General features: G+C 40.5%; 1 protein-coding gene across 2 annotated transcripts in view; it reads right to left on the reverse strand.

The window, feature by feature from the left end:
• Window positions 1-23,200, reverse strand: part of DSCAM (DS cell adhesion molecule) — a 459,270-nt gene extending 436,070 nt beyond the window's left edge. Inside the window, exon 1 of one of the 2 annotated variants that reach the window (XM_061359220.1) lies at window positions 23,131-23,200. In XM_061359220.1, coding sequence (XP_061215204.1) covers window positions 23,131-23,182 — 52 coding nt within the window. In that variant the 5' untranslated portion in view covers window positions 23,183-23,200. Of the gene's footprint in view, window positions 1-19,321; window positions 19,432-23,130 lie in introns of those variants that run through there. The other variant, XM_061359221.1, reaches the window with a different exon arrangement.
• Between the last annotated feature and the right edge of the window lie 4,062 nt (window positions 23,201-27,262).

The following is a 27,262-nucleotide window of genomic DNA, read 5'->3' on the forward strand; positions in this document are numbered from 1 at the left end:
AAAGAACTCCCTTGATCCAGAGAAGAAAAAATAAAATGGATACCTGGGAGCTTATTTCTCACCTGAATAGCACATATTTCCTTCTAAACCGTGAATTGTATTGCAGTTAGACATGCACACACTCTCAGGTTTTCTAGGTTTTTCAGACTAAATTACACAGAAGCAGTGTATTTATTTGCATCCCTATGACTTGTTCTTCATTAACCTCCAAGATTTCCAAACTGCCTGTTGAACAATGTTAATACTATTTAAAATAAGCATTTCTGTGGGCTGTTTTTGTTACCAAGGTTCCACTCGATAGTAAAATACTTGTTTTTTTCTTTTAGACTTCCATATAACAACAACCAGCATGGAATATACATGTTCCTGAGCAAAATTATATTAGTATTTTTTGAGGAAGAACATCCTCTTTATAAAATGGTGAGGGACCAGCACCCATACAAACCAAGCAAATTTCCCTGAAATCACATCTGAAAACACCTGGCAAAGCAGGGATTTGAGCTTAGCTCTTTTAAGCTCTAATACCTAGCCTCCTAAACACTGTTGTTCTGCCTAGTTACAGAGCCATTAAGATCAAATACAGTTTCAAAATCAATGCCGAAATATTTCCACTGGAACTTTGTGTCAACTGCTGCTCAGTTTTAAAACACCAATGCATACTTCTGCTAAAATAAGGATTTGGTAATGGTAATAATACACATTCCAGAGGTAATTATTTTAGTCACATTTTTTTCCTATTACAGGCTCTAAAATTGTACTACCTTTAAATCTTTACCAGGTAGCATAAGTGGTAACAAGCTGTAAATCCACAGAACTAAAATGTTGCTGGGAGCACTACTTATGACTTGTCAATCAGTATGTCTAAAAGTATATCTGTAGTCTATAAAGTGGTGGGGTATTTTCTTCAGTTACAGAAATTAGACCACAGACTATGAACACAAAGTTGCAAAAGCCTATATGCCTTCTTTTTTAATAGCTCTATGAAATGGTCAGATAATACATTTTCTATTTATTGACCAAATGTGATTACTCAATGATCACTTTTTCCTTTTCTGAATGAAGAGGAGGGTGGGATAGCAAATGTGATGTTTCATACGCCAATCAATCTTTTTTTACAAAACAGCTGTGTTATTCCCAAATGGCTGCAAGAGAGGAGGAAAAGCCTAACAGATTCTTTAGGAACCATGTGGTTTAGGTCAAATTGTGCAGGGTTTGAGGACTAATGAAGCCACTTTTAATCAGGTATAATAAACTGGCTAGAGTCTCATAAATGAGAGGATTAAAATGGTTTGGGTACATCGACAAGTTAAAAATAACTCAAGTAAGATGTACATCTTCACCATTTTGCTAATGCATGGCTGCGACCTGACTTGTCCTTTAAGAACTTCAGTTGTGAAAAGACATGTTTTCTCAAACATTTGCACATTATAATCATGTACAGCAGCCCGGCTAATTAAACACCACTTGACTAGGACCTTCACATTTGTCATAGCCTGTCATGATCAAAAGTTATTCATGTTAACAGGTTTATAGAAGGACATATGTTCATTTTGAAAATGCATGCCAGACTTTGGTTTTGAGGTTTTACAAAGTTATTTTTCTGTGATATTTTCTCAAAGATGTTTATTTGCTAGACTTGCCAGTAAAACATAACTGGTCCCAAATGTAAGATTTCTGGATGATAAAATTAAATCACTTCAATTCCCTTTTCTGTGGAAATTTCATTGATCTGATCTCTGATCTCTTTCTTTGCCAGAAAGCATTTTTCTGAATATTCTTTCTAACCATTCTCCCACATACCCACCCCAAGCTGATGAAAGCAGAGGCAGAACTTGAAAGAAATATCGACTTTGTAGAAGCACATTTATTTTCATTAAGTCAGTTTTTCCAGTAGGGAATAAAAGTCAGTCACACCAGGTGTTTGAATCCAAGCTTCTTTCTGGCAAAGCTAAAGTAAAATTTCGTATTCAGTTTTAGTCACCTCTGAGGATGGATCATCCCTGAATATTTCTGGTGTGATTAGGGAAGTACAGAAAGGGGAACAGTAGGAGAAAACTAAGGTGAAACACAGATAAATAACTGTCCTAACTTTAAAACAAGTTTGCTGAGACTGACAAGTGCTATGAGATGGCACCAGAGACAGCCCTAGGCAGGAGAGGAAAGGACAGCAGCAGGAAGCAGACTTTCCTCCTGAAGTGAGAGTTAATATTGCACTAGCTATTAGCACAAGACGAAAAGGCAAAAAACAGGAAAACTTTAATTTCTGCGCCCTCAAGCCAAAAAAATCTTCCACACATGGGTGGTCCAGAGTTTAAGTGCAGACAGTAGCTATATAGCTTTGATTCACTAATTCCAGTTTGAAAATATAGCATATGGGTCATCCAGTAGATTTTGTTACATTTCCCCTCTCCCCGGACAATCTTATTTCTGCTCTGTTCAGTTGTTGTTTCTAGGCATTACTCATTGTCATCCATAGTAAATGTAATCAGTTGCTCATGGACCAAATCTAGGATGCTCCTTTTTTAAAATAAAATATCCAGGTTTGTTCCATAGGACCATTTTTTTCATTCTAATACTCTCCTGGACCCTCTCTCTCAAAACATACATAGAATAATTATTGCAAGCAGCAGAGAACTGAGACACTTGCAAGATACAGGAGGCTTCAGACGGTAAGATTGGACAGGACTTTAACTACTTCTTCCAGCTCATACGTTCACATGAGTTGAGGGCAGCCTGAAGCTGCACCTGGTACAATCCATACTTGCAAGCACAATTAGGATGGGGAAGGGGTTACTAATGTTTCCCTGAGCATGGCACGTACCTCACTGTCAAACACACATGCAGCGGTTTCAGGGGCAGGGGGTTTAGCAGTCAGTGATGCAAGCTAGATACACAGGCAGGCTGGAGACTGGGATAAGAGTACCAAGAAGAAACCTTGGAGTGATGATCACCCCAGTGTTGGCACAAGGCTTCAAGTCTTATGAAAAGGAAAAGGCTGCCCAGCTTGAGGACCTGTTCTTTCCCTTGTCATCCCTATCAGGTGCAATTATGTGCAGCCCTGACCATCTTCACACAATTCCAGCAACTAAGAACAGCCTGATCTGAAGCACCCTGGCTGATAGTAACTTTAAATCAGCACACTCAGCTGTAATCAAACCAACCAGCTAACCCCAAATACATTGAGAAAGTATGAAGGTCAGGGAGAGAATCACAGAAAATTTACATCCATTAGAGCCAGTCAAGGAAGCATGACTGCTTTCCAGAAAGGACAATACGTGTGTCAGGCAGAACACCAATGGTTTGACAAATCTGCTAGTACTAAGGGTTGTTTCAGTGTATGCCTGCAACAAAGAATATGGAAAACTTCAGTGCCAAGTTTAAAAAGGAAGGGAAAGTTCAAGCTTCTACACAAGACTTGGGAGAATACAACCGAAGTCAGAGCTACTGAGGTCCCACATATGCCACTCCCTCCCACTTGAAGACAAACCCTCTTCAGAATCCTTCTTTATGTGTTTGTAGCTACCTGAAGGTATGAAATCAAACTACAGTCCAGACACATTTGAAGCAGAATTCAATATACTTAGGAAGTCATTATACGCCTAAAACAATGGCAGCTTGTCTTGTGGACCTGGAAGGTATCATCCTATCTATCCACTGAGATCAGTTTCTATATGAACACATCACAGGAAAACATGACTTAAGCACGTGACACCAGTAGAAAGAAGGGTGCTGTATCTTTATACATAGATTTGGAGAGGTTGCCCCTTCCTTCTCATCTTAGGTTTAATTCTCTAATGCAAATCAGTACTGACCTCTACTGATAGATTAACAGCATGTGTATTTACTAGGGAAAGAGCAAGGACTACACAATAACACAAAGAAGGCATTTTCAGAAGGGTATTTATGCTGCAGAATATGAACTCCTCAACATCTAGAGGTTCAAACCTCTAAGGCTTGCTTATATTAATCCAAAAGAGCACTTGCCAGGTGGGCATAGAAAGTGTGCCCATTACACAGACAGGGAAGTGAGTTAAAGACTCAAAAGGGAATAGTTTGGAGTATCTCATCCTCCACAGCTGTTTGGCTAGTTTTCTACCTGAATATCCCTCGTCTACTTCAAGATCATCTTTACAAAGCTGAACTCTGTCTATTATGGAGGACCACACAGAGGACATTTGCCATAGAGAACAGGCATACAATTAGTACACACGAAATATCTAATGCACTTCCCACCCACATTTTAGCTTATTTTGCAGTAACATCCTCAGGTCACAAGCTTAAGTAGCTTACCCAAGGCTAGGCAGGGTCTGAGGGCAGTCCACATGGGGATACTCAGGAAATGAATCTGAAATTAAACTTTAAAAAAAGAATGTGCTAAGCAGCATCCTAAGCTAGCACTTTAATTTAGAATTAGAGCCTTAATTCAGCTTAGCCTAATTCTTTCAGTTCTAAAATGGGGATGTTGACACAAGCCTGCTTCCAGATCTATTTATCTGAATCAGATGAAGGCACTACTACCTCCAGCTAGTCATCACTGCTTTCCAGATGGATATTTCTACCCTACTCAACTATGATATCAGAGTGATTTATGTGAGCAGTGTTCCTTACAGACAACCAGATCAGCTACAATTTAAAACAGGCGTTCATCTGGCCTCTTACTGAAAGGGATCAGGGATCTCTCACACAAACCACTACTCTTAGGGTAACCTGTAGGGACAATAAACCCTCCCAGCCATGCAGGAGTAGACAGATTTAGGTTGTAACTTCTTAAATCTGAACAGATGTTTACACACAAACATTTCCCCACAATCTGGTTGGAGGGAATAAGCAAGTGGGACGACTGCCTGGGATACTCACTCAATTAACCGAAGCAAAAGTGTGAACTGATGAGCCAAGGGTGACAGCAAGTCTCACAGGGTTCGGTCCCTGGCAAAGGATGAGGCCGAAGTCATTGAAATAGCATATATTTTCTTAAACCATAAGCTTGGAGACATCTTAATATTCAATTGCTGTTACACAACTGCACTTTAAAGACCAATAGCATGAAAGTACTTTTGGCCTCTATGACTTGGTTTACGAAGACTCGTCTATCCCATGTCATTTTATAGCTGGTAACAGATTGTAGCATGCAAGTCACCTCACATGTAAAATTGTTTCCTACACCATCTGAAAGGAATGAAATAAGATGTTACACAAGCTCTACGAATCCCTGACAGCTTTTAAGGTAAACAAAGGGGAAGAAAGGGAAAACACCCTTTACATCCCTATTCCCTTGCTCTAACTTCCCACACCTGGGGTTCAGAAAGGCAAATTCCCCCTAGACAGGTCTTGGCAACCCTGTGTTCAATCTGTCTCATACTTCTCCTGAGACAAATTCAGGAGGGGAGAGGGAAGTTGCTCCATGATGAGGTCTTTTGCACTGTAGAATGGAGACAAATCAAGTTATTTAAATTTGGAATCCTCTCTCTGAACTCAGGCCACTTGTTACTATTGAATAATCTCTGACAGAGGAAGACACTAGTGTACACCTCCACAAAAACTGAAAGCCAGTTAACATATCTAGTTGCATGATACCAGTTTATATTTAATATTCAAAGCCATAGTACCTAACCTTAAAAGGTTTTTTGTTATTTTTGCTTTTCTTTTTCTCCATTATGTAGAACCTAGACACATTAAGTTAGGTAACCTAAAAATGCAGGGCCCCAAATACAAAGAAAGCAATGCTGCAGTTAAACATTAATCTCCTAGCAGCATCAAGGTTATAAATTCAGTATGTTCTTCATTTTACATCATAGCTGGAGATTATCTCCTAGAGATGACATGCAAAAATAAACCTGGATGAAAAGGGAGGGGAAAGCAGGTAGCAGGAGGAAAAACAACCTTCTCTCTCCCTCTCACACACACACACACACGCACACACACACACACACAGAGAAAACAATTTGTTCTGCAAAGTCTTCTGGACCAAAATGCATTTCAGCTTTTAAAAAGGGGGAGTTATCTGAGGAAAATACCACTCAGAATGGAAATAGATAGGGGATTTAGCTGTACCACAGGTTTTAGCCTTGATAAATCTGGAATAGGATGTGAGGTGTGTGTATATTAACAGAAAAAAAGGGGAAAAAAAAAGCAAAAAAAAGCAAAAAAAAACCACCTTGGACTCCTTTTTCACATTTTTTTTTTTTAATCACTAGGAGCATTCAGATCATCTAGAGGGAACCTATTTCTAGTTCTGTTCAGTAGAGCAGGAAAACAAAAAGCCCTCTCCTCTGTCTCCCAACACCAAAAGGAACCATAGTGTTTTTAACACAGAAAATCCATTAGGTACAGGAAAAGGCAAGAGCCCCGTATCAAGCTGAAAATAGGAATGTTTAAGCACAAGGCATTCAGGCGATGGAAATGCATTCAGAGCGTTTAGCACATAGGATTAATCGAATTATAATTTAATCATCTGATCAAATACTAATTAGCATAATCACTTGAGGGGAAAAGCTGCTAGAGGAACAGATGAAGAAACACCTTGGGCACCCAGCACATTTTAATGACGAGAGATCATGCATAGATTTTATTTTTTTCTTGCTTTAAAAAACACAACAGACATTAAGGATTGTAGTGCTGAAGAAAGAGTTTAAATACTCCAGTTCTAGATCAAATGCAATTTTCCAGCATAGACAATGTTGAAGCTGGATCTGAAATCTACAGTTTATTCAGATTTACGAAAAGGCTGTAAAACTACAGGAACATGATGCTACCCTGGTTTGCCATATGAAGACTAGAGCATGAGCACACATTTTAGCCCACGGTGTTTCCATTATAATCATCCCTTACTGCTTCCCCAAGAGTCTCCCACATGAATGTTTAACTATAGATCGCTTAGATGACCTTCAGGGATACAGCAAAGTATTAGCATCCTTTTACAAACTGCATTTGAAGTAATTAGTCTAAATCAGCTGGGTTTTTTGGCTCAGGGTGGGGGAGAATGGGAAAGCAAGAGATATTAAGGGAGCTTTTCTGTATAATATTGTCTATCTCTCCTGGTAAAATCATGCCACTTTTAAAAAACAAACCTAGAGGAACCAGAAAAATCACCCTGGATGTTTATCCATACAATAAAATGACATTTGTGTCTGAAGAATGGACAGGAAGAGACAGATAGAAAGAAGCTGGAAGACTGCATGGAAAGGAGGAAGGGGAGAAACAGGGCTTTGGGTGAGGAGAGGATCTTAAGAGGTGTCTTTTGTTTGAATTTTTGCACAAAATAATGTCATTGAATAAGTGTTTAGATTTTCAAATGAATAATTCTTCTGGACACTAAAAGCAATTAAGTGTTATTAACCACAACATTTAAAGATAAGATTGGACTTGGAAAAAGTTTCCTCCAATGTTACGTAAGGAAGCAAAATGATGAGCTACTTACCTATATTTTAAAGACATGAGATCATACAGGCTCAGCTGTGAGCTAATTTAAATTGATTATATCCCTCTTACAGAGCTATTACTAATAATCCTTTCATCTTCTCAGAATGTCTGCACACTAATAAAATAAGGTAACAAGTTACAGCGTAGGGCCACTTTACCCCAGGATTTCTCCATACTGGGCACCTTGCAATGTGAAATCAATATGAGCAGTCTGGAAACTCTCGTGAGGGCAATATGCAACTCTCCACTGCAGGTTACTATTCCAGAAAATATTCCAACAGCAACAAAGAGACGAATATCACATTAAAGCATTATCACACTTTTAATAAGAAAAGTCACTGATAGATGAACTAGTAAAAGGAAATAAATTAGTTTCTCACTGACATAAAGGTAGAACCACCATACAGCATGCATTCCTAGCTCAGAGAGAGAAATCATATGCCAGCATATGTGAAGTCCACTTAATTAAAAAGTAATTTCATATAAAAATTCAAAATTCATGTTGAAAATATCTAGCTTCACATTCTTGTTTGTTTCTTTCCAAGCAAAAACCTGAAAGGAAAGCCAAGAAATCTTGCATCTGACCTCACAAAAAAAAGGGATATGTCAAGGTGCGAGGGGAGCAACGTTAACACTGGTAACGCTACCTCAGACAGCACCATGGTCAGAGACAGGCTGGAACACAAGACAACAACCACCATCTTGCCAAACCCATCCCTACATCTCTTTTCTGTTTCCGGTCTCTGAGAGGGCAGCAGTCCTAAGCCAAATGGCAGCATCTCCTACTGGTACCGGAGGTGCAACTCCCCATATCTTCCACTTTCTAATTTTGTAAGAGTACCAACACTGTGGCATGTCAAAATGCCTTCATTTTGCACTTGCAAACTATTTAATGTGTGCTATTTATTTAAAATAAAATTCTCCAAGACCAAATGCACATGCTTTAGGAAATGGCAGAGCTAAGGTGCTCAACCAGCCTTATCCCCCTATACCAATTTTTCCAATGTGCATCCACACCAATTATGAAAACAGTAGAGAGGATGTGGGGAAGAGTAACTGCACTGCACAGTGGTCAAACAAGGCTGTTATTTTGAATATGACCAAGACAGAAACACAATGTACTGATCAAAAAAGTTCTCAAAAATTCTCTGACTTCAAAACAGTCAGATTACTATTATTTACCTGTGTAAAATGTTAAAAATAAAATAAAAAAAATAAATTTGCTCCTTTTGTAATTACTAAAAATCAGCATTCTTCCCTTCTACAGAAATGTATTTTGAGATGTGGTAGGAATACTGTAATTGCTTTTATCCACTAGGGACAAACATCTGAACATAATAAATATGCACTGAACTGCTACAGGTGCAGTGTCTCCAGACAGGCAGTTCTTTTCCTCTACATTGCCTTCACATGTGCCACTGGCTAAGACATTCAAAAAACCCTCTATCACTCTCATTAGTGGGACAAACACAGCTTGAGCACACATAGCACTTTAACAGGACAGCCACATCTCTCTGAGATTGCACTGCTCCTTCTCAAGCATGAATTCACTAGCTAAAGGCAAAAAACCAGTGTGAAACGAAGGCGTTTGGATAGGATTTTTGTACTAAACCAGGATAGCAAAGCTCAAACCTAAACCTTCCTTTCTTGCCCAGGAAAAAAAAAAAAAAATCCACATTGCCTGCTCCAGGGTGTGTTCCCACCATGTCAGTACAGCTTTCCTCAGGACTTGCTAAGCAAGCAGCTTTCCGATTTGTGGCAGAGACAGAGTTGCTCTCTGACGGGGTAGCAACCTGGTGTGTTGGAGACATCCTCCTCCACCCAACAGTGCTCTCAGGAGGCAGCATCCAGAGAGGTCCCCAGGAGCAAAGCTGTGTGTTCAGGCGCATGCGCTGAGCAGACCCTATTGCACCAAACCTGCCGGTTCCAGCTCCCAACAGCTGAACAGCAAATCACAACTGCCCCTGCTTCTCTGAAATCCTGACAGCTCAGCCTCTTTTTCTGAGGATTAATTATCTCCCTCCTGCCCAATAAAGGAGCTCAGCTTCTTCCTTCTTCACTCAAACAAGGGACTTGCGCATCCTACCCTACAGCTACACTAACATTCATATGATTGCTTTCTGTCCTTGATCCCCCTCGCTTCCCCAGATCCATTTGTTGCCACAGGAGGAAACCTTTTAGGGACAGGATAAATACTTTTGCTACCAAAATAAATACAAATAACTGCAAGGATAAGGTGGAGAGAAGAGGGGCTGTAGGCCTGCACAATTAAGCTTATATCACAGATGAAATCACATGAGCAGACACAAATGAAGGAAGTATCTGAATACAAACCAGTCAAGGACAAGGGCAGTTGGGAGTCTGCATTCCTCCTTCCTAGCCACACAGTAGGATTCATGCAGAGCACCATCTTCCTCCCTGGCACAAACCAGCACCAAGAAGGAGTTATGGGGACCAGCATTTGGGAGCCCCAAAGCCACATGATGTTTTGTTCCCCACCCACAGCTCCTGCTCACAGGGGAACAGGCTCAACCTTGCCTTTCCCACTGCAAACTACAGTCAAGACTTCAGAGCCTCCTGCTATAAGCTGTCGAGCTCATACTTGGCCTTCAAGACTGCTCTCCTGCTGTCCCACGGGGATTCATGCACTTTGAGTGCCCTTCCTTTTCTTATCAGACCTTGCAGTGCTGTCTGAATTCCCACATAGTTTTAAGCAAACCCTTTTCCCTCCCTTACTCTAATAAACCACTTTTTTATTTTTAAAACATAAATATTTATAAAAAATTGAGAACAAAAAGCTGTGGCCACAACACAACAAAAACATGGCAAGCGTCACCTACAACTCAAGTCCAATAAAGAGATGAACCTTACTCTCTATATTTCTCTTTTTCCTTGCAATGACAAAAATCTAGAACCGCTATGCAACAAAGCTGTGGATAAGGCTCTCATAGTGAAAGAGGTCACTAAACTTTTAAACTGCCCCACAGAAAAGCCACCAAATAGAAGGCAAAGGCTCAGCTGAAGAATATGCAGTGTGTGGAGGACCTTCTGGATGGTAAACTACAAGGGGCCTTTTCTGTTCCAACTGAGGGTATTTTTTGTAATAGAAAAGACTTTGCCAAGGACTTCCACTGTCCTTAGCTCAAGTCAAAGGTAGTCTAACAGCATGTCACATGCTCACTTCTTAGTTTTCAAGTGACTTCTTGCATTCACAGTATTTTCCCGAGTCACGGCCAAAATTCCAAATGACAACATTCCCACAGAAAAACCCAAAGACTTCAGAAGGTAATACTATAAGACAAAACCAAACAACCAACCTCACACAGTGACTTCTGATGGAAAAAAACAGTCACGCAAGAGAATTTACCAAAACCCAGAGCTTACATTTTATTCATCACCTTTCCACAGTCTGGGAAAAAGCAGCCAACTGGCATTTTGGTGCACTCAAATCCTACTATGCAATTTCTGCAGTCCGGTAACAACAACATACGGGATCGACCAAGCCTGCATATTTTGTTATCCCAGCTAGCCTTCTCTGTCAGCTTAAACAAGAGCCACATGTCAAAGACTTACATTTGGCATTTGAACTCCATACTAACTACTAAACCTCTAGGAAATTCTACTGAACAACATTTTATCGCAGAGATGCTTCTATAGAACAGAACTGAAAACAAACACATCCATCAAGTTCCTTAATTCTGTAGCACCTATAAACTGGGGCCATGGAGGGCTGCTACTATTAAATACTGAGAGACAAACACCCTTATAGTAAGCAGGCTTATCATAAGCCATTCATTTGCAAAACCACATGGGAGGATTTCACACCAGCAGATATTTATATAGACAAGAGCAACCCTACAATCTTATCTATAAAATCACTGCAAGCAGATTATGTAGACAGGCAAGAATTCGTAACTACAGTGGAATACAATTATATTCTAGTTGTATTGAAAGACCCCCAGTCCTTCCAAGAATCATTTTCTGATATTCTTAAGACATTGGAGGGCTCCTAAAAATGTACTCAAAAAATTACTATAGATGACAGAACAGTCATCTAAAGATGACTAAGAATAACTTTTAGTCTAGTACAAACATGAATTTTAAACTATAAATCTTCTGCAGGGGATTACTGTGTAATTAATTTGAAGAAAATAGAATCAGTATACTTGGACAGCAAAGCAAATGCCACATTTTCCATACACAGAAACTTTTAAGCAATTACAAGCTATACAGATTTTTTTATATACATATGTGTGTGTGTATAAATATAAATATATTTTAAAATCCCAGAGAGAATGCTATCCCTGACATACTAGATTAAGAACCACATGAGCAGGATGGTTGATCTCCAACTCACACATTGGCATGCATGTAAAAGCTTTAAATGCTAACCAGGCAAAAAATTTCTCAGGTGGTCCTTGTATGTGCCTTTGTCTCTGCCACATCGACATGTAGAAGGATGCTATTTTCAGACATGCTCCCAGGCTGCCCCATAGCCCATGCTCCTGCTGTTGTGCAGGGTCTGTCCTTCTGGAAGCTTCCGCAGAGGCACATCAGTGATTCAGCTTGGGTCACTGGGCTGCTCTCTCCCTCAATTACTAGGGAGCTCCAGGGAGGCTGGTGTTTAGGATGGAGGTGACTCTCAAAGCCTTTGCATTTAAAAATGGTTTTCTATAAATAGGATTGCTGGCTCACTCTTAAATCTCACTCCCTGCCTTCTAAGTAAAAATAGCTTGAATAGGGATTCTGGGAAGATCTGTTAATCTCTGCCATCCTGTTTGTCCATCCATTTGCCTGCCTTTGTTTCCTCAGTATGTATCATAACTTTTGTTGCCCAGTCCACTATGAAAGCTATATATGATGTACCCTAGTTTCTCTTTTCCTGATGACTAATCCAATGCCTTAATGAAAAAAAAAAAAAAAAAAAAAAAAAAAAAGTTTAGGCAAGAACAAGAAGTTATTTTGTGAATGACAGTACAAAAAGAAAGCAATGGCAAGAAAAGCTTGTGGTGCTAAAAAGTACTTGAGGAATCTGTGGTGTGCTCTTAAACAGGTTCTTTTTCAGTGCTCTAGAATATTGTGCTGTGAAAGGCTCTTATGAAATGCTTCCCATTTTAGGTTGTGTTTTTTTTTTGTTTGGTTAGGTTTTTAAAAAAAAAAAAATTCCAGTGTTTGATGAAAAGTTTTTGAGAGACAGCAAAGACTGAGAAGATAAGATTTCAAATTGTGTTGCTCTTCAAAAGAAATCCTAATTTCGTTGATTTCATAGCAGGTTAAAGGAAAAGAAAGTGTTGATTACAAAGGATTGTAAAATATCTTAAACTATATTGTGAAAAAAATAATTTAACTGCATACACTTACACATTCACCTTCAAATAATTAAGTATTCTGATATACAAACCTGTATTGGCTAAATGTATTTTTTTTTAGCCCTTTCAGAGTTTAAACAACTCCAAAGAAATAACATTTTAAAAACCAAAAAATTATAGCTTAGAATAATTAAATTGATTACAATATTTTTTCAGCCTTCTCCAGCTTTTAAGTGAAAGCTGGAGTTAGTGTCTTTCCCATTGCAAAAGTGAAAAAGTTCTAGAGATTGACAAGTGGTGTGTTCCAATTAAAATCAAAGGCTAAATGAGTGGTATGTTTAAACAGGCCATAATCCTATGCACATCTTAATTTGTTAATGTAAACTTTAAGAGGAATTTAAACTTTAAGGGGAGTAAACTTTAAATGTAAAGTAAGGAGTTCCACCTATTTTGCTCCTCAATTCACTACCCTGGCCACCCTCACCTACTAGTTAGTTTAGTTTCATTGTTTTTTGCTTTTTTTGTCACTTCAATGTTTATTACGTAAGTAAAAGAGATTTATTTCCCCACCCCGAACAAGCCCGGCCCCTGAGAAAGCAGCGTGTTTGTTAAGACAATTATCCAAGCAAAACAAAAAAAAATTTAGGTCCAATCTGAGCCCATCTGCTCCTGTAACCAAAGCCTTGCACAGTTTATAAGCTAGAACAACTTTCTGGATGAGCTACTCATCAAAGCCTGCAAGATTTCCCTAAATAACTCAATTTATCAGTATACTAAATCAAAAAAGTTTACTCAAGAACAAACAAAATTAAACTCAACTTTAAACTTTTCTGGATGCAGCAGCACTGAAGAGATGTCACTGAAAAACACCTTGAATACTGTTACCAGCTTTTGGCCCCTCCCTACAAGAAAGACACTGAGGTGCTGGAGCATGTCCAAAGAAAGGCAACAAAGCTGGTGAAGGGTCTAGAGCACAGGTCTTCTGAGAAGCAATTAAGGGAACTGGGTTGTTTAGCCTAGAAAAAGGAGGCTTAGGGAGGACCTTATCACACTCTCCTACCAACTGAAAGGAGGATGTAGTAAGGTGGGGGTCAGTCTCTTCTCCCAAGTAACAAGTGATAGGACAACAGGAAATGGCCTCAAGTTGCACCAGGGGAGGTTTAGACTGGATATTAGGCAAAATGTCATCACCAAAATGGTTGTCAAGCATTGGAACAGGCTGCCCAGGGAAATGGTGGAGTCACTGTCCCTGGAGATATTTAAAAGACATAGAATCATAGAATAGTTAGGGTCGAAAAGGACCTTAAGATCATCAAGTTCCAACCTCCCTGCCATGGGCAGGGACACCTCACACTAAACCATCTCGCCCAAGGCTCTGTCCAACCTGGACTCGAACACCGCCAGGGACGGAGCATTCACAACTTCCTTGGGCAACCCATTCCAGTGCCTCACCACTCTCACAGTAAAGAATTTCTTCCTTATATCCAGTCTAAACTTCACCTGTTTAAGTTTTAACCTGTTACCCCTTTTCCTATCACTACAGTCCCTAATGAAGAGGACATCCCCAGCATCCCTATAGGCCCCCTTCAGATACCAGAAGGCTCCTATGAGGTCTCCACGCAGCCTTCTCTTCTCCAGGCTGAAAAGCCCCACCTTTCTCAGCCTATCTTCATACAGGAGGTGCTCCAGTCCCCTGATCATCCTCATGGCCCTCCTCTGGACTTGTTCCAACAGTTCCATGTCCTTTTATGTTGAGGACACCAGAACTGCACACAATACTCCAGGTGAGGTCTCACAAGAGCAGAGTAGAGGGGCAGGATCACCTCCTTCGACCTGCTGGTCACTCTCCTTTTGATGCAGCCCAGGATACGGTTCAAACAAGCTGGTCCCAGTCTTTGCTGAAGACCGCAAACTATTTCACAAAGACTGATTACTTCAAACCCACACCACTTCGTGAAAGATGGGGAGTTATTTAAGCACACCTTGCAGACTGGGGAAGAGAAACCGCAGACCCAGTATGTGAAGTAATGGATTACTACCACAGCAGGGCCATCATCTGAGCACCACTGCCTTGGCCCCATTCCCTCAGGGAGGCAAAGAAGGCTTTTGCAGAGATTTAGACCTCAAACGAGCCGAATTGCCTTCTGAAGGCACTCACCTCATGTAGATGTGCAACTTAGGCAAGTGGTTTAGTGGTGGACTTGGCAGTCCTAGGTCAGTGGTTGGACCTGATGATCTGAAGGGCCTCTTCTAACCTAAACAATCCTATGGGTCTATGAAATCACAGTGCAGAGCTGTTAGCTATTGAACAGGGTTTGGAAGTTTGTTTTTACATTTGCAGAAATCAGCTTCACTTTAAATTGTTATCAAAAATACCTTCATTTTTTTTTCTAGTATTGCATGCTATGGAAAGGAGACGCAGCATTCACCAGTTAAAAAGTTTAGTGACCATGGATAGAAAACGGCAGCTCAAACGCCTCCATCGAGTACCGCCTCTTCCCACCACGGCTCCCGAAGCGCAGCCAGACTCGTGTGGTTTGCTGCCCACTAGTGTTGCGTGGCTCCGGCTCTCCTCTCCACAGTGAGAAAACTACAGCAGGCCAGCCCCGAAGCCTGGGGAAGGTTCACCCTGAGCAGAGGAGAAACACCTCTTTTTAAATGGAAATAGATCTTTCTGTTTGGGGTGTGCTCCGATGTCTAGCTATAACTATTCTTTATTTGGCAGTTGGTATTAATTAATAGCTATTCGTAGCTTGAGTGACACCAGATTAAAAACACCATCAGCTGTAGTGTGCCAGCCACAAGCACATACCAAGCTAAATGATTTCTGCACATGCATTAAACTTTCCAAGCTAAGGATTTGGTTACACAATTCCACATAAGCCATGCATGTATTACAGTAAGTTTCTACAAAGAGAGCTGTTTGCTCTTTTCCTTAAGTGTTTCATCCCCAGCACTGAGAGTCACCATTTTCACCAGTCTTCTAATATGCTGCTAAAACCCATAGATATAGTGCAGGGAAAGGATTCAAACAGGAAATAATTTTAATGGAAATTTATTTTTAGTGTCATCTGTACTGTATTGGATGCCTCCTGGTGCTCCATTGATTTCAGCAGAACATCTGTGAACAAGCATACAAGAAACCTATCCAGAAAGAAGCTTGTAAATTGGATCAGCATACCTACAGCAGAGACTAAATGATACCAAAAGATACTTGTTTCTGAAAATAGCATCCTAATTCTGACCTAACTTTATCACATTTATTTCAATAAAAAGCAAAGCTTTTGAAGAAGGCCATTCTCCCTCCACAGCCTCCCCTCCCTTCCCCCTCCTTCTTCCCCTGCAATAAGTGAAATGCCACCTTACTCATTACAAACAGGCTACACTAACTTTCACTGTTAATTTTACACACTTGTTTCTGGACTACTTACATATAGTAACGTGGAAGGTAGTATAGATATAGTAACCCTGAAGTAATTCAAAAGTATTGCTCAGGATTGTAACTGCATGACTCAGGCTTTCAAAGTGGTGAATTTAGCTGCATAGCTCCCACTGATGTCTGTATCATCCCACACACTTACTAAGGCTGCAATATATTTATGGTTAATAGATACCTGTATTTTTAAGAAACTCACAGCAGTGAGAGTTTAAAGCCCTTACAAAATCTAAATGTTCAATCAGGTATTTGGAAAGGTTTTGTTTCAGGCTTCAGAAATACTAATTGGATGTAACAGCATGTCAGTATTTTATTGTCCCCAGGAGGAAGTTATTTCACAAACATAAAGCCTACCCAGTGACACTGCTCATATCTAATTTGACAAAATGTATTTGTGCTGACAGACTGTAGGGCAATATGGGGGCCAACCTTGCTATTGTTATTCAGATGGTTTCCATTATCTTCAATGGAAATATAGCCCAAGATGACAACTATAGGATTAAACCCATAACATGTGGGTTTATTTTTTTAAGCTATTTGCTCCCTTAAAAAGGGGGGGGGGGGGAGGGATAAAAATAAGGCCACCACAGAAACAACCCAAACCCAACAACAGGAACATAAACATGAAGAATCTTACACATATTAAAGTTAAAATTAGAACAAGATATAACACATAATTAAAAAACAATCATACACATGCTTGTGTTGTAAGTAAATGTAACACAGTTCCATAAGGGGTTCAGAAAAGGCAATGGCAGAAGCCAAGCAAACAACCTTCAACAGCCTGCCCCCCTGCCTCCCCGGATATAGTCCTAAACAAATACTGCCTCCACACAGTGGAGCTCAGATATAGATGGAATAATTAAAATAAATGTGTATGTGACATACCTATTTAGTTATGTAGTAATTTTCTTCAAAGCTATATATATATCTGATATGACATTGCATTAAAATCTGAATTCCTTTAAAATATTATTCTCTGATTCTTGACTCTGATATGATAGTCCAGGTACGGGTTACTAGCAAACAAAATGGAGCTATTCAGTCTTAACATGAAGGTAGGAGCCACTTAAAAATAATTCCTTTAAAAAGATCCTAAATACGTATGCATTTTGACATCAGGTATAATGGCAAAACACACTTCAGTTGAAATCATTGACCCATTCATTACCTATTTCTACAATGCCTTCATCTTTAAATACCACCAAACACAAAAACATTTTATTTGAGCAATGTTGATTCACAAATGTACAGATGATGCCGTGTGTCAGTATAGAACCTGTGCAGATGCATCTATCATTTACACGTTATACTAAAAAATCCTAGAAAAATCTTTGTGACACAAATTCACATTTGAATGTGATCCAAAAAAAAAAAAAATGTGAATACAGAAAGTGAAATTGCTACTGACTTTATAGATTAAGGAATAAATGAAAGTGATTTTCACAGTATTTCAGCCTCATAAAGCTGAAATTACTGTTCTTCAAAAACCCCTGGAAGAGAGACTAACTAGCTTCGAACATAAAATTTATGGCATCAGTACAGTAGAACAAAATATACGCCTCCTCCTTTTTAAAAAACTGTAAGATTTTTGGACAGAAACAAGGTCCTTCCCTGTACAAATCTAGTTTTAGATGGTTAGCACCGGTAAGAGCGTATACTTTCAGGCTGATTCTGTCAGTCTTATTAACAGCAAATCTCTCCCTCCAAGGTATCTGGCTGAAGAGGATAAAAAGGCACAGTGCTGCCTGCCAATAAGTAAATAAATAAACAAATAAATAAATAAATAAATGAGATAATTTCTTAATGTTAGAACTTGTTGCAGTTGTCATACTGCTAGGAGAAATGCACAATTTTGAAGTTACAGTTTGGGGTTTTCAATCATTTTGCAATCCGTGGCATTCAAAAGGTGCAAACGTTTTAAGACAGCCCTAAATCCATGCTAAGATTCACCTCCTAGTTTACTATCTATCCGGTTATTCGCACTGGACTGGCCATGCCTGTCAACCTATTTTCTCATCCAGTGTATACTTAGAAGATGTGAAGGCACCCTTACCCAGCATTCATACCTCACCCTTTGCTAGAGGTTCAATTATTTCTATCATCCAAGAAAATCTTACACTTTGCCCTGTGCTTCTCTCACATTGATTCAATACAAGAAGCATTTCCCTATTCTACCTGCTTTGCCTATTTTGAGAATTGCCTGTCTGATCTTTCCGATTTAACTGTCAGGACGTGATGCATTACAGGCAAATGTTACATTCTCAAATCTGAGAAGGAGGCAACGTAATAGAATTACTAGAACCTCAGACTACAGCATAATTTGTTTTCTGTCCTTAAAACTGCAATGCCAATATGCATTTTAATAGAAGTTGTGCAATTTAAAACTATTTTCACATATGCCTAGTTTTTCAATCACATATGACTAAATGCTCCAGAATATCCCCATCCACTATTAAAGACACCCAGAAACAGCAATAAATGTTTGTCAGTCCAAGAGTTTGCAGAATGAAGAGGTGGAAAAAAAAATTAGAACAGGTTTACCCTTCCTAACTTTATAATTGACTGAAAGTCTTCAACATTTTCAGATGATGTAATGCTTATCCTTGCATATTTTTACATAAATGGGGAGGGGGGGAGGACAGAGGACAGGTACCTTTACAGTGAAATGTGAAAGGGAAATAAATTTCAAATAGCGAATACAAAATAGATATATTTAAAAAACCCAAAACATTAGGTGAAAGCAGAAGGGGATGAAAAAAAAAATCCAAAACGTAAAAGGAAGCAGTATCTCAGCGCAACCGCTCAGGGTGAAATCCCTTCAAATTATCCCCGTGTACTCAGACGGATTTATACGGCACTTAACAAATTTCTGCACTTTCCCAGCTCAGAAAGGAAGAAAAAGCACTACTATCCCTGTCTCTCTAAGCACTGTCTTATTCCGAACAAGGCAGACATACAGCAACGTGGATGGGTTACGAGCTGTCACTTTGCTAGGTAAGCGAGTTGAAGCGATTACAGAGCAATTTCGCCCGTCTCCCCGCGGCTGCCCGCAGCCAGCGCGACGCTTCGCACACAAAAGGCACAACCGCGACCCGCTCCCTTGCCCGAGGGGGAAAAGGGAAGGAGCCCCGCGGCGGGGGGCGGCAGCGCTCACCATGCGAGATGCTGTGGAGCAAGGCGACGGCCAACATCCACATGCCCCCGCCGCTCCCCCGCTCCCCGCTCCGGGCTCGGGCTGGGGCTCCGGCTCGGGCTCGCCCTCGCCCGCCGCGCCCACGACCGCGACCGCGGCCACGGCCGGGCCGGAGCTGCCGGGCAGCGCGCACCGGGTCCGGCCGCCGCCTCCCTCGGCCGGCGGGTGGCCGGTGCCTGCGCGGAGCCTGCGGGGCCGCTCGTCCGCCCAGCGAGCGCTCAGCCCCGCCTGCAGCCCCGCGGCTCCGCCGACACTCGCCGCCCGGCTCTCGGGCGGGGGAAGAGGCAGCCGGCGGCGGCGGGCGGCGGGGGCGCGGCGCCCAGGTGTGTCCTCGGCTCGGGGAGGCGCCCGCGGCGCGGCGGGGGCAGGGCCACAGGTGACGGGAGCCTCCGGCGCAGGCACAGGAGCATCCCCGGCGGCGGCCGGCCCCGAGCCGCGGCGAGCCGGCTCCTCACACACCGCCCTCCGGCCCGGCGGCAGGCAGGCGGGCGGGCGGGCGCATCTTCCTTCCCTCCCTCCTTCCCCGGCAGCTCTGGACGCGATGAGCCCTCTGACAACCCCCTCCTGCCTCCCAGCGCAGCGGAGGGGAGCCTTAGCCCCAGCCCTCCGCAGTCTTAAAGCACCACAAAGTCTCCACAGTGGAAAAAACCAAGACCAATAGAAGGCGGCAGCGGAATGCCCTGCCTCTCAATAGTTGGCTGAACTGCGTCCGTTCAGCATCAGCTGAGTTGTATATGACTAATGTGTTGACAAGTCGTGTAGGGGGACTGGAGGAGGGGGTCCTTCTAGAAGGTCACAGCCCAGACAGCCGAGCACATCAAATAATTGACTGGCATTCTGTGTGAAACTGAAAGGAAAAAAAGAAAAAATACATACATCTCCCTGTGCTTCCACAGCTCCAGATACTGTTTGGCCTTTCATGTGTTTCTTTTCCTGTGGTAACAAAATTTTTCCCCCGTAGTGTAAATTTCACAGCCTCTCTAACTAAAAGCAATTTCTGTGCCTATTCTTTTTTCACGTCTATTATGTGAAGGTTGGTCTGAAAAGGAAAAGAAAAAAAAAAAAAAGAAAAAACATATTAAATGCAGACAGAAAAGAAAAAAATCAATATTGGGATATATGTAACAGGATTCGGGCAACTGTCTTTAACCTGTAAGATGAAAAGCAAACAACAAAGCAATAAGGAATCTCAACCTGCAGAATCCTCAATGTGTTACCAAACAGGATCACATTCACATTTGGGGGTCTTCATAGGACATTTTTTTTCCTTTAACTGTTTTATAGCACCAGAGATTGCCATGCTGCCAATACTCAGTTTTGTTCACTGTAATAAAACCTGAGAAAGGATGTCCCTCAAAAAGAAATTGGGATGAACACATGCAGAAAGCTCAGCAACACAGCTGGACAGGGAAGAATACCTGCCTTGAGATGTTTCTAAGGCAAAGCCATACAGAATGGAACAAAGCACTGTACAAGGCCCTTCATTTTCATTACTGACAAAACCAGAGTGGCACCTGAAGCATAGGGAAAGCCATCCTGCAAGTGCTTAGTTCCCTGCATCCCATCGTGGCTGGGACATCAGCCAGGAGAAACTGAAGCCCTAAAGTGAAAGCGGGAGAAATGAGGCCAATATTGGGCAAGGACTAGCTGTTTGTGGTTGCCCCTAAGAAAAATACATGGGTAACCAGAGAAGCTGTTCAGTGGAAAATCTGATGCCATTAAAGAAAAATTAGAGTGAAGTACAAAAGTCGGGGGGCGGGGTGGGGGGGGAGGGGAATGAAGTTTGCTTTTATTGGAATTGAAGTTATGCTTAAAATGACAATACTTTAATCTCCTTGTTTAGAAGGGAGCTAGTGAATAGCAGAAATGCATAAATATTGATTTGAGAACAATTTTAAGAAGTTCATGACAGATTTGTTCAGGCAGTTCTTTCAGAATTGCTTTGTTTCCGGTTTTGAAGCTGAAAACATGTTTGGGTCTTAACAGACACAATGCTATACCACATGGAATAAATATACTGTCGTCTTATTAATTTCTGCTTCCTTACCTACATAACTCTGTAGACCTTGACAAATTTTAGTTTCATTTAAAACAGTCTCAAGCAAGTTTCTGTACTTTTCAGTTTATTCAAAACAACAACAGCAGCTGCAGGCTAAAACTGGTCTTCAATTTGTTCTTCCGTGGCACCAAAAGGCAAGGGACCAACTTTCAGTGGGTACATAACCTTTTTTTAGCAACAGCTGGTTAACTAGGCATCATAATCATAGTCCTGAGCTAGGCTTAAGGAAGGGACGGGAAGACAGGACACAATTTTGCATAAAAGCAGGGTTCACTGGTTCTATTGCTCAGGAATTAACTTGACTGAAACCTAAATTAAACAGTCTGTCAACGTGGAGAAAGAAGACTATTTGATAACTTCCACACAGAATACATGAAATCAGTCAGGATGCTACTTTTCAAGTCTGAAAAATGAGGCATGACCAGACTTCAGCTGCAATCAAAGCTAGTTAAAGTCTAGTTAAAGAGAATTCTCTTTTATGTTTTGTTTGATTACAATAGAATATTCTAGATTAAGTGGCTGGAAATTATCAAATTCTTCCTAAAACAAAATCAATCATTTTCCAGTAAGATCCCTCAACTGGAGTTTGCACCTAATTCTGTCTTCTCTGGGAAAAAAAAAAAAAAAAAAAAAGAAAAGAAAAGCAAAAGGAAAAATCCTATGCAACTGTTACTGTAACTGCAATTAAGAGTCAAAAATCTTAAAACAGGCTTAAATTCTTAAACTGGGTTTAGATCTTTTACTGGTTGACTATATCAGGCTGATCATCTTTGCTTTCTGCAGCTCTATGAAGAAGATCTCTTGAAGTTAACAGGGGAATGGCAACAGTACACATCAGCTGATGATCACCCTAAATGTACCTCAGACACTTAGCATTTCAGATTACATTATACTGCAGGAAGCACAAGAAGAGTTCTGTATTAGGACCTCACTGAAACACCAATGCACTTGAGCCATTCAATGGAGTACATAGAACATCTATAGACTTTCTGACGGTTCAGACCACAGAAGCTCAAGTTGTCCCTTGAGCCACCAGCACGAAGTACATAGAGAAATACCACTAGCATGATCAATTTGACAACAATCCCCTCAGCTTTCAGTTGACTGCATACAGAAAGGGTTAAATGGCAAGGTCTCCGAACCCAGGACAATCTGCAAACCAATTTTACAATGCATGTACATCATATTCTCATACTAAGTGAGCAGATACACAAGGAATGACCACAGCAGACCAATACACCAAATAAAAGATGGATGCAAAGTGCCTTTGTGAAAATTAAGTAGGCTATAATGATCCAACTGGCTGGATGTTTCACATTTCCATATTGGAAGAGGATGGATCTGGTCTATAACTTCTGTAATGAGTCTTGCAGTAAAATTCTTTTTTCAAAGAAAAAAAAAAAAAGATTAAATGGCCTGTCTACAATAAGTCTGCATTGATTTGGACTTAAAAAAAACAAACAAACAAACAAACAAAAAAAAAAAAGAAAAAAAAAACAAAGGAATCTTCCAAGGAGAAACCGGGCTGGGAGCAGCAGCAGTAATTGGTTCTATTCAGATCATGGATGGTTTCATAGGCTTTGGGCTTTAGGGAACTCAGTCAAATATCTGTCACTGAAGCATTCAACTATTCAAACAGAGCCCTTCATTGTCATTCAGGATGCAAAAATCTCATTTGCAATTTCAGCTTTGAAAATGGTTTTAAAAGTACCTGAGGGAAGAAAGAATGGGAGGGAAGCAGAGAGGAAGTGAAGAGAAAGCATAGCGAGAGAGGAAGTCCTCAACAGTCAGAAGACCTGGGGAAAAAATAAATAAATATATAAACAATGAACGTGTGTGAAAGCAGAATCTAAATGACTGATCAGCCCAGTTTCTGGAAGGAATGACACTTTGGCTCAGTCATCCTTCAGTTTCTAAATCATCCTGTGCCTCCTTACTATTGACCTCTTTCTTTGAGTGAAGTCTTCTTGACCATGTTCTTTCAGATTAGTTACTTGAAAGAAAATATTAGTTATTAGTTTGCAGACTAGGTAAAGATAACTGCTAGGGGTTATCAACTAAGTAAACTAGTTTCAACCATAGATTTATCTATGATTTTCATTTTATAGTAGGATTTAATAATGGGTTTATTCTAGTATGAAAGGACTTGTAGTCCCAGTTAGCTTAAAAGCAAAATCAAAACAGAAGTACACCACCCAGGGATAATAACGGGAAAGAAATAAAACTTGGAAGAGTTCTGTAAGCAACTATTTATTCCTTTCTTTTAGTGAAAACACATGAAGAGGCATCATGAAAAGGATTTGTGAATATTTTGCTGAAATGAATACCAGTCCTAAGCATTCAGACCTCAACTTTCTGAATCAAATATTTCCAGTCTTCTTTCTGATTCAAATCTATTTTAAAGCTGAAGATGACAAGTTCTATAACTCTTCACCAAATTCTCAGGTGAACTAAATCTTTGTCACTGTACCCATAATGAAGAAAAACTCAGAGAGTGATAAAGGGACCAGGGGTTAAGGAGGAAAGAGGAGCAGAAGAGCCAAAGCTTTTCAGTAGTTTCCATCAGTCTGGAAACAGGAGAATCAAAAGCCTTGTGAGAACAGGTTTTCCTCGCAAGACTTCATGCCCGATTTGATACTGGAAAGATTCAGATAAATGTTGAATGCTTGTCAAAACCAATCGCTAAACCTTCTGATATTCACTGGCTACCAAGCTTAATGCTTATATCTATAAGCTCACAGTCAGCCATTTTTATCAGAGCAAGCTGTAAAAATTAAATATTTTCCATGAGACGCTCAGAATTTAAAAGCAATTTCTATTTCTCTAAGTACCATGATGAAGACATTAGTTGAAATGCTCTGGCTTTTATTATGCAGCTATATTATAGAATAATAGTATTCAATAATATGGAATATTCAAGACGGACAAATAAAATCTAAACATCTGCATGCAGTTACCTGAAAAAGCATCTATACTATTGATAACTATCTAATCCACCCCAAAAATGCAAGAGAATAAGTACAATTTGCTTCCCATACTTCATCTGAAGCCATTGACTACTCCAAGCTGATAATGTGCAAGAACATTTTTACCTGGCAAAAAAATGTGCTCTCTCGCATGACCTGTCCTTACACTATACACACAATTAACCATTCAGTCTTGTCATGCTCATGAGTTAAAGCAGCAGCATTCAAAATAGTGTATAGATGGCTTAATACGTAGCAAGCTTGAAAGAATAAAATCGAATTATTATTTTTTTTCCCCTGCCTGAAGTTACTCTTTTCTTCTGTAGCTCATTCCTGGGGTTCCAGTAGCATCTGGAAGACATTAACAAGCAAAATTACTCCACTGGGTCATTCTGTGAGCACAGAATCAGTGAAAAGAAGAATTTCCTCTGGATTTCTGATCAGAAGACTGAAGACCTAAGTGAATTCTTAGATATCTATTACTTTTGCCAGTGGGATTAGTCTCCCTCTTCTCTGCCCAGGTGAATGTTTATACACTTATACATACACAAAAGCAATGACTGAACAATACTGTACTTACACCCACATAGCAAACTGACAGAAACTGACCAGCAGGTTCAAAAGGTATTAGAGAAAAAGAGGAGAGGAGCTGACAAAGACGTTTCTTAGAAAACCATGTTAGAATAAGGCATAGAGAAATCCAGTCTGTGGGAAGGATTTTGAACCCCTGCGTGTGATTCATGTTTTCTGGAGAGAATATCAGGTTTTTCTATTTAAAACAACATCATCAAAACATGGGGCAGTGATTTTTTTTTTTTTTTTTTTTTTGTGATGCAGACTTCTTTTTGCATTGCACCTTGCAAACAAACAGAAAAGGTAAGATTCTTGGCTATTGAAAGAACTGACAGTCAAGTAAAGGAAAAATACTATTTTTCAGAGGGGAGAAGCCAGGAGAAATCATTTTTTGATTTTCACATCTTTATACAGACACGTTTTTTCCTACCCTGGAAAAGAGGAGAGGTGTGTAAAACAGCTAAAAATGAAGGCCAGAAACATGGCACACAACGTATCAGACAACTGTCTTGGGCCAAAATCTGGGTTCACACTCGGCAGAAAGGCTTCTCTTGGTGCTAATGGGTTCTTATCAGAGAAAGTAGCATAACATGACATACAAGCACTATGGCACTGAAGATGCTCATTTAAAAGTCTCCAAATAAAGTTGAGCTAAACTGCTTTGTGTGTCTGGTGTATGTATAAAGATAAGGCATTAAAGACCACAGCATTAAATTATTTTAATGCCAAAATATGATGGAGTGACTTATATATACCAAAATCATAGACATAGCCATGCTGCACGGTACGTATCTTAATGTCTTAGCATGAAAAGGCTGAGTCAAGAGTACTATTTCATTTCTAAATCTGATTTCCCATTATTTAGATTAGGAATCAGGGTTTTTTAACAAGAGATCTATGACTACTCTGGGTTTGGACATGGGCATGTATCTATAGCTATATACATAGCTACTTCTTATTAAAAGGAAGTGATGGGGAAAAAAGGAAATTTGAAGGAATATCACAGCTCCAATAAGGCTTTTTTTTTTTTTTTAATGAATGATGGTTTCAAAGCTCTGAAGACCTCTCTTTAATAATTGTTACAGTGCAACCCATTAAGTACTGCAATTATGTGGAAAGAAGGTTATCCCTGGTTCTGAGCCAAATTCTGCTCTCTATTACCTGCCCAGGATGCAAGCAGCTTACGCAGAACAGCAACCACATAAACAAGAATCAAGCTACTGAGAGCCAATACCCCTCTGACCTGAGTCAATACACAGAAGGCACCAGGAAGACCAGAGCCTGCCAAGCCTCAAACACCAAACAGCATCCCCCGTATCCTCATCTTCCTCTTGTGGCTCCCACCTGCTTCCAAGCATGAATGAAGAGGCAATAGATCTGCTTGCAGATTACTGGGAGCACATGAGAGCATGGCTCTTCCCAACCCTAGTGCAAAGGAGGGGACCAGGAGGCGCAGCAGAACCACAGAGCATCGGTGGAGCAAAGAGGCAGGGTTGCCAAGCAACAGCCTACCACGTGGAGAGCGTTAAAACAGGGAAAGGAAACAGATATAAATTGCATTTGCTCGTGTGGAGCAATGGTAGCCCTTCCATCTGCTTTTCTTTCTGCTACCACACAGTTACGAGTGTGAATTTCATGGCAGGATTCAGACACAAATATTTCCCACATCATGAGCTCCAGTCAGCTCCTCAAGAAGGTTGCAATGGGAGAACCATAAGGAATACTTTCTTTGCCAATTTGTTGTCATGGATAATATAGCAAGAACAGCAGCGGGTTGTCATAGGTTCTTCAGACAACTTGCCCTAAGACTCAGGAATAAAAATATAAAACTAGACCTTCCCCATTCACACATCTGCATCAGTGATTTTCCTTCTGGTACACCACCATTTGCCTTAGAGAGAAACATGCACTATGTATGGGAGATCTTTTCCTTCATACTATACAGAACATCTATGTCACAAGTGAGCCTCTAGTATTTTCACATAAAGTTATTCTTTATATTCTGTGAGGCCATAAACATTTGATGTCATCACATAGCATCAGAGGAGCAGACCTTCACAAAAGCTTTAGGCAAGAGGTATTCTGATGAAGAGGAACCAATTAGGAGAGGGCATGGGAAATACAAAAAGAAAAACTCCTGACAGCTCATGGAGCATGAGCACATATACCAAAAGGACTTTCACACAGGCTGACCTCAGGGATCCTAAACCCCTCTCTTCAAGGAAGATCTATCACTAAGCCAGCTCCTCAAGGCCATGCACCACATTACACCTCTCTCCACATCTGGCAACCAGTTCCAGTTGT

This window comes from Neopsephotus bourkii, unplaced genomic scaffold, assembly GCF_033783945.1.
Source record: "Neopsephotus bourkii isolate Nb327-2 ecotype Australia unplaced genomic scaffold, CSIRO-AGI_Nbou_v1 NB_962, whole genome shotgun sequence".
Lineage (NCBI taxonomy): Eukaryota > Metazoa > Chordata > Aves > Psittaciformes > Psittacidae > Neopsephotus > Neopsephotus bourkii.